Source organism: Limulus polyphemus, unplaced genomic scaffold (assembly GCF_000517525.1).
Source record: "Limulus polyphemus unplaced genomic scaffold, Limulus_polyphemus-2.1.2 Scaffold49, whole genome shotgun sequence".
In the NCBI taxonomy this organism is placed as follows: domain Eukaryota; kingdom Metazoa; phylum Arthropoda; class Merostomata; order Xiphosura; family Limulidae; genus Limulus; species Limulus polyphemus.
The window spans coordinates 458,162-467,143 of NW_013665659.1; the positions used below are offsets into that span (position 1 = coordinate 458,162).

The 8,982-nt window shown below is 29.8% G+C and overlaps 1 protein-coding gene across 5 annotated transcripts in view; it reads left to right on the forward strand.

Annotated features, from left to right (window-relative positions):
* Positions 1–5,850, forward strand: part of LOC106462927 (palmitoyltransferase ZDHHC3-like) — a 39,505-nt gene extending 33,655 nt beyond the window's left edge. For all 5 annotated transcript variants that reach the window (XM_013922905.2, XM_022390498.1, XM_013922898.2 and 2 more), the window contains exon 6: positions 838–5,850. In XM_013922905.2, coding sequence (XP_013778359.1) covers positions 838–999 — 162 coding nt within the window. In that variant the 3' untranslated portion in view covers positions 1,000–5,850. The remainder of the gene's footprint in view (positions 1–837) is intronic.
* Positions 5,851–8,982: the final 3,132 nt, after the last annotated feature.

Consider the following 8,982-nt stretch of genomic DNA (forward strand, 5'->3'; position numbering starts at 1 on the left):
CAATTATGTACCAGCTGCCTACTGTCGACTAACAATACGAAGAATTAATTTGTGGCGGAATGCTACAAGTTCTTCAAATATCTATAGAATGATAGGTTTCTTTTTTTTTTGTGGGTGTAAAACACTTAAATATACCATTTCGAATTATTAACTGTATTAATTTTTTTCCATAATTGTAGCACACTGCCCACCTGTTTTTCAACTCATCTCTAGCTCATATCTGGCATGTTGTTTGCATTTAGATATCTATTGGTTTGAAGCAGAGAACCATCTCAGTTTTATGTTAATGCTTGAGGCTGCTAAGTTTTTTATTTAATTAAATAAATATTTTTCAATTTACCCACAGCCCCCTTTATAGATGTCAGACAATAATTGAAGCATGCATATAACAACCTATGAAGGCAGGCATGGAACTGTCAAGTTTTGATTAGGTTTATTCTCAAGTAAAAAGCAAAAATATTTTATATCAGTACAAAAACATAATATGTAAAACAGGTGGTCAAGTTAGAAAATAAAATTATGTCAAAGCTGTAACATTATAATGAAATGTGAAGTTAGGTTTTGGATTGTTTATCTGGTCCACATGTTCTATACATGATCTTAAGTCACATTTAACATAACACAAGGGCCATTTATGTAATCTGTTTCATTGTGAAATCATAATTTATTTAACATATTATATTTTTATACTGATCAAAGATTTCGAGTTGGTTAATAGTTTGTTATACTTTATTTTTTCTAAATGAAAACACATTTTAATGGATCTGTTTAACTAATACACATATTTCATTTCATGTAAGTGAAACCAATGTTACTTCCAAATTTGTCATTATTCAGGGTATTGAGCAGCTAAAGAATGAGTCTATCCGTTGGCAGAAGCAGTCACCAAAACGGAACATGAGAACAGTGTTTGGTCAATTCTCTCTAGGTTGGTTCTCTCCATTCTCAGGCCCAAGTTTTCCTTCTAAGAAAACAGAAGGCTGTCTTTATGCTGTGTAATGGTGTTCAATGTTTCAGCATGTTTTGTGAACTGAAGATGTTAGATAGCTATTTGAAATAAAAAATGACTTTTTCTATACTCATCATGTTTCAGGCAATTTAATTTTACTCTCATAACTTTTGTTTTTGTTAAAATATTGCTGTTTATGCAGTGGAATATGTTTGGTACTTGATAGATTAGATTTATGGATTTTTAATTTATTTTTTTAATGACCATTATCTTATTTCTTTCTACTGAAATGTCTCTTAAGAATCAACAGATGGAAAATGTCTTAATTCCATGCTAAAAAACTTGACAACTTTTCTGTCGTAGTCAAATGTTTAATCATACGTATCAGTGTTTTTGTATTTTATACTTTCTAGAGTTATAAGGTTAGAAAATACAGCTGAAGTTGGTTTAAAGTAATTTATAATAGAAAGCTTATTAGGCAGTATGTTTCAAATTATGAATAACAAAAAAAATTGATAGCTTTAAATATATGAAACTAGTATATGAATTTTATCAAATGGTTGTGAAATATGATGCCTTGAAACCTTTTTATGAAGATAGTTCTTTCAGAACTGGTCAATAAACTAGTAAATTATATTCAAAATGTAAATGGGATTGAATCAGTTTTAAACATATTGATACAACATTTGAAAAAGAGAAAATAAATTTTAAACAATACTAAGATTAACTTTTTAAGGGGGTGGAGTTGCTTAGCATGTAGCTTGGGACAGTTGATTATGGGAAGTTTTCACAGTAGTAGAAAAGCTGTGGTTACAGTTAGTTTACTCATTGTGTAGGATTTGTATATTTAAGATTAATTTGTATAGAAATTGAACAAATTAGAAAAGATTCTCTTGTGTAAATGGTTATATTTCCAGACACATTTTGGGCTACAACCACCACTCTGTGTTTAAGAGTGCTGATAATTATGAGGTGTACCTATTTTTAGGATCACAGATCTAGTGTTTCCTTTAAATATTAAAAAACACTACAATGAATACCATAAATTAAAGCTTGCCAGCTAGATGGCTGTACGAGGATAGTTACACATTACACCAAGAATAGTATCCATTGGCAAATGTATTGAAACATTGTCTTTCTATTAAGTTACTAAGTATTTTGTACATCTGTTACTGTACAGTATGCATAGTAACTTTAATTTTACGGCGAAAATAATCTTATTTATGTCTAAAAAGGCTCCAACTTTATCATTGTACAAGTTGTTTTCTAAAGAACTGTATTGTTAAATGATATTTAGATGGTGCCATTTAAGTTGAAGTGTATGGGTATAATGAGAATCTTAAGTAATATGTATATTTGATTATTGCCACATAGAAATTTTAATAAGTATAGAATTGTAATTATTTGTTGAAAATAGAGCAAAATAAACAAATGTCATGGATTTTCATAATGATAGCATTATAGGTGTGTGGATACTTGCTACAGGTCTGTGATGAGCAATGTAGCTAGAAAGATCATGCATTGATAATACCAAATTAGAAAAAAATGTAGTTTGCCAAAATCCTCAGTTTTCTAATTTTTATTCTGTATACACGTTATATTAAAGTTTTTTTTATCATTAAATTAAACATTTATTTTGTCACTAGGGGGAAATTTCTCTCACTGAACCATATTCTGATGGTTAATTTAAGTAATAAATATGCAGGTATATAATTGTACAAATGTTATTAATGTGTGGGCTGGATATGTACTAATTTCTATCAGTTTGATTTAGGAAATAATAAGGATGCATCACATTTAATAATAGAGCAGTAGCATTGTTAATTATAAAAATTTATGTGCTTTAGAACAGATCCATATGAATAACACAAATATTTTTTGTGAAATCACATTGGAACTAGCTTAAATATGAAATCCTGCTAATGTGAACATCATATATTATTTTCAGTCATATGCTTGAAGTGTTCATTTTGTAAAACATTTTATTCAACATTACATATTTTTATATTCATTGCGAAGGTTGTGTATTAAGATCAAAAATTAATAATTAACAGAGTTTGTTCAATACAAAACAATAATTTTTGTCCATTTAAACTGGCCTTAGTTTTTAAGATATATGTGATTTTCTGTGAATGAGCTAATGCAACCTGAAGAAATTTTTTGCAATTGTATTGAAACATTGTCTTTCCATTAAGTTACTCTGTTTAAGTATTTCATAAATCTGTTACTTTACAGTGTTTTTTTTTTCATGGCAAGTATGTTTTCTAAACAACATCTTTGATGTTAGTGATATTGTTTCTCTTTCACATGTTAATTAAAAAAATATTATTAAATTGTTTATTGATACCTTCTAACCTAAAGATACCACTGTGTATTTGTAATGACATAGTTAATCATGTTTATTGATACCTTCTAACCTAAAGATATCACTGTGTATTTGTAATGACATAGTTAATCATGTTTATTGATACCATCTAACCTAAAGATACCACTTTGTATTTGTAATGACATAGTTAATCATGTTTATTGATACCTTCTAACCTAAAGATACCACTGTGTATTTGTAATGACATAGTTAATCATGTTTATTGATACCTTCTAACGTAAAGATACCACTGTGTATTTGTAATGACATAGTTAATCATAAACTGTATAATACTAGTTTCATAAATTAACTACTCAAACTTTTTAAAGCTTTTGAAGTCTATGGCATATATATGCATGTTTTATCTAAGCAGCTTACTAATCTTCCTAATTCAATAATGCTGATAAGCTCTTAAAATTATTTTACAAACAGCTTAATACTTGTTCATAATAGTATCTGTTTAAAAATGTTTATAATTTCAAGTGCATTTCCTAAAATGTAAAATTACTTTATAGTTGTTTTTTTTTCAATTTGAAAAACATACATAAAAAGCTCCATACCAGTGGTAGCTTAACATAATGGAAATGTCTGTTGATTAATCCATTTTAGTTTTGCTCTTACAAGTTCATGATCTGAGTCATAATGACTAATAAACTTTATAAACCATTGAATCTTTTTTTTTTTCTTAAAACTAGAGACATTCTCTAGATATGCATCATGTGCAGTATGCTCAATGTTTATCATACATATCAAATCTGGAAAATGTTGTATAATATTTTCAGAGTTTAAAATTACAAAACAAATATTATTTGTTTTCAACAAAACCTATTGAAGTTGTTTTAATGACAGTTTAGCCTGTTTGCTTAGGTGAACAAGAATTTTGTGAACTTGTAACTTTAAGAAACAGAGAAAATATACAAGTTGTTAATGTTTATTTATCTTTGTGATAGTATAGTATTAATATATTAATAAAGTTTAACTTTCCTCATAATGCTAATGTATTAGTAATCCTAATTTAGAATCTTGGGTTATCTTCAGTCTATTTTGCTAAATAATTAAACTTTATATGGTTGTGATTGATGTTGTGCTGTCAGTCAATGCCCACTTTCTCAGGGTTCTTGTGGACTATGACATATTTCAGCTTATTACTACTGCTTAGCATAAATGTGGGTTTCTGATAATATGAATATATTTTCAGTCAGAATGAAACTAATTTGTACAGATAAGTTTGAAATGTATTACAGTGAATGAAGCCAGGCTTTCAAACCACTATTTCACCTTATACAAACTGCCTATTGATGTCTTCATTCAACAAACCAAAAGACTGCTATAGAAATGAAACTGTAGCACTGCAAAACTAAGGTTTTTAAACACACAGTGTAACCTTTAATAATTTTTTAATATAATGTATACAGTACATTAAACTTTCATTAAGCATAAACAAGCCTGTCTAAACATGAGTTTTAATAAACTTGTAATGTTAACAGTTTAGAGATGTAGGTTTAATTTATTTAACTACAGTTATTTATGTTTAATAGAGTACAAGGGATCCTTCAGAAACAAGAAGCAGATTTTCATTCTTAAAATATATTTCATGAGTTGTTTTTCTAACCATAAATGTTTAATTAACACAGAATTTTATAATGTTCCATAGGATTAATAATGCTGTTCTAGGAAAATGTATTGTGTAAAATTCAGTTTAGTTTATTTGACAGTTTTAATTTTGCTGAACATCATGTAATAAATGGGGCCTACATGGCCTTATGGTTATAGTGCCAGGCTGTGAGTTCAAATGGAAAATCTATAATGGGGATATTTCAGAATAGGAGTGCCATTTTAGGTTTCAATGGGGAGAGAACTTATATTGATATCCAGGAGAGTTGAGTAATAATCAGTCTGTTTTGGGATCATTTGCTCTGTTATTGTCTATGTTTAATGTCAATTCGTGACTTGATTTTTCACCACACTTTACATCTCATTGCCAGTTGGCAAAAAAGTATTTAGGTTTAAATTTTCTTTTTGTTGCTGTTGTTGCATATTTGTGCAAAGTTACTCAAAGACTGTCTGCACTAGCCGTCTCTGATTTTAAACTAATAGACTAGAGGGGAGGTAACTAGTCAACAGCATCCACTGCCAACTCTTAGGCTATTCTTGACTGATCAAAAAATGATATCTGACCATCACCCTTATAATTCACCCAGAGTACAGGTTTGGTTTGAACTTCGTGCAAAGCTACACAAAGGCTATCTGCACAAGCTGTTCCTAAGTTAGCAGTGATAGACAAGGGAGAAGACAGCTAGTTAACACCATCCACTGCCAACTCTTGGGCTACTGTTTTATCAATGTATAGTGAGATTGACTATCACATTAAAATGCCCTCAAGGCTGAAAGGTCGAGCATGTTTGGTGATAGAAATTTGAACCCGTGACTGTGAGTCAAGTGCCTTAACCACTAGGCCATGCCAGGCCCCAGAATACAGTGTGTGATTTTTTTTTGTCTGTGTGTTAGTGTAATATGGTAACTGGATGCAAACGATGGATTCACAGATCCAAAGTCTGATACATTAAGCCACTCTCAGCCCATTTCAGTTTTGTGAAAAACTTAAAACTGACCAAAATGAGTTTTTAAAACAGGTAAACTACAAAAAGGTGTTATTTTATTTATAAAGTTATTTTCTTCCTTCATATGTGGTATTTGGTGTAAAAATTTGTTCTGAAATCTGCTTTTTTGTGTGTTTAGTATTTATATGATATTGTGACTACTGAGTAAAACATGCCTTTAAGGTGAAGTAGGTTGGTTCTTACTATAGATCATTTCGAGAGAAAGCTAGATGTTACCAAGTAACTCTTGTACAATAAAACATGTTGCATTCTATGCATAATCTGATGAATTAATCATAGATGTCAGATACAGAATTTATCTACTTAAATTGCACCTTCTACAAATCATAACTCAGTATTATATTATTATTCTAGTTTTACCTTTTTTATAATATTAAATCTATATTAAGGTGGATGTAATAAAAAAAGAGATAAATGCTTAAATAACTATAACTATTAAAACACAGTTAAGTATTATGTTTAGTTTATTATAACTGTCAACAATATTTTTCTTCCTTAAAAAACTGTTATAATGTTTAATACTTCTGTCAAATAAATAAATATGTATTGGTATAAAAAAGTAATAATTAAAGTTAGATATGTATGTCAAACTAAGTTGTTCTGTCTGTCTTTATTAAGAGGTAACACTTTGTAAATTTATGAAAGCATATAGAAAAGTAAGCCATGTAGGACTTGTATCTACAGATTATTAAATTCTACTTTATTTAAAATATTAATAAATTTATTGTCATTTTAATTTTACTAATTTATTGATGAAGAAATTGGAAAATTTTCACGCACTTTTTATTGTGTGAGATATTCAAATTCTTATATATTTTTGACAAAAATGAAGTAACATTTTTATTAAAAAGATTAAAAAATGAATGAGTAAACTCAGTACTTTGTCAAAAAAATTTTGATAATATGATGCATTTTAATTAAAAGTAAAGAATTACAATTATCAGAAGATTTGAAAATTTTTAATACAGTATTAATTGATGTATAAATTGGAACAATATGTAGATTATCATCTTTTCAATAAGAAACATTTCCGAATATTACAAGTTTTCAGTTAAAAATAAGTTTCAGAGAAATTTTGTTTATGCTGTTCTTCACCAGATCAAAATAAAAGTTCTGGCAACTTCTTTGGAAGTGCAGATTTTAATGTTAATCTAGCCAGTATTCAATATTTCTTTATTAGTTAATAATTTATTAAAAACGACCTAACAATATCAATAATTGATATGTCTAACAAACAATATGAGATTGTGACTAACAGAAGCGAACTTAGTGAAAGCTTAAGTCAGTATTGTAAATATATTAATTAACGGCAACCTTAAATGAAAAAACGGGAAGTATTATACTTCAAGCAATCTGGTAAGTCATTTTAACTTCTTGTTATTTCATGAGGACAGATCATTAAGAAGCAGTAATTTCATATTTATTATAATTTACTTTGTTTGATGAAACCAAAGTCATTGAATACAAACCAGTCTTGCAACCAAAATAAATTTAATAATGCATCTCAATCAGTTACACCAATCTTTTTCAAACACTAACAACTATGTAACTTAAGTATTAAGAACTTCATCATTAACTTTAAACAGAGGTTCAGAATTTGAAAAAGTAATTATCCCTATAATTTTTGCATGGTCATTAGGGGGCTCGACTCACAATCTGTACGTCACAGGTTCGATTGTCTGTCACTGAACATGCTGAACTTTTCAGTTGTGGGAGTCTTATGACGTGAGAATCAATCCCACTATTTGTTGGTAAAGATTATCCCAAAAGTTGGTGGTGGGTGGTGTTGACTAGCTGCCTTCCCTCTAGTCTATTACTGCTAAAATAGGGATGGCTAATGCAGATAGTCCTTGTGTAGCTTTGCGAAAAATTCAAAATAAACCAAAAATTTCGTCATATGTTATCCTAATAGTTATCCCAAGAAAATATGTTAAATGAGGATATATAAAACTTTGATATAAACGTTCAAGTTTTTCAAAAATTAAAATGTGTCTTAACCTCTTGAAAAACAATTTATAAACTTTTTAATTATGACAACGTCCTTAGTAAGCTTTTGAAAATTTAATATTGGGGTTTTATATAGAATTACTATGAAACCAAATATGTAAGTATATTAAATCTGCTGTTTCCGATACGGTACTTACCTTCTTAGATTAGCTATTCTTGTTCAGTGCTGCCCTCTGTATGCGATTTTTTTTTTTTTACTCATGCCACAAGCTTTCCGACCCTCGTTGGAATTACTATATTTAAACGTGATTCCATGTTGTCCTGTAACTATGTAAATCATGTACTTGTCTGTAAGAACTGTTGGTGTTCTGTGATACAGCTGAAGCTTGTGAGGTGTAATATGGCTTTGATAAGGGTGGCGGAAGTACATTCAGTGACCAAAATTAAACAATGTATATCTTCAATCTTATCTAGCTGTGTAACACTTACAATGATTAACAGTAGTGCATAATTCAGGATGGAATGTATAAAACTTTGCTAAAGCATAAGCAGGTGACGTTTGTCAACTTTTTCCTGCTGCAAAATTCAATATATTGATGCCTTTGGTTATCATGGTGTTAATGTGGCTAGTGAAGTTGAATTGCCTGGCAAAGGTTCATCCCAGGTGTTACTACCAGAGGGATTGTGGCAGGTTGCCCTTTCAACATATCTGTTGTTGAACGTGACTATGGCTTTAGCAGAACTGATGACCATTCCTGTGTCATTGCACCATTTACTTACCCTGCTAATGGGTGATTGTATTTTTACTTTTGATTTCAGTATTGCTAGGGTCCTTACTGTACACCAGGATTTCGTTAGCAAAGATTAGCACACAGCATCTAGATGTTCTGACAAAGTGGGCTAGATCCATGGTGTAGACATTGAAAAAGGACTGGTGGAAGTGGTTATTCATCAAACATATCAGTATGGTTGTGATACAGTTTGGTTGCCAGTTTCCATGCTTCAGGGTGTATCTTCTGGCAGTTAGTGCAACTACAATCCTTATTACATGTTACATTGATACCTATTCTGAGCAATTTACCAGCAAGAATAGATAGTTG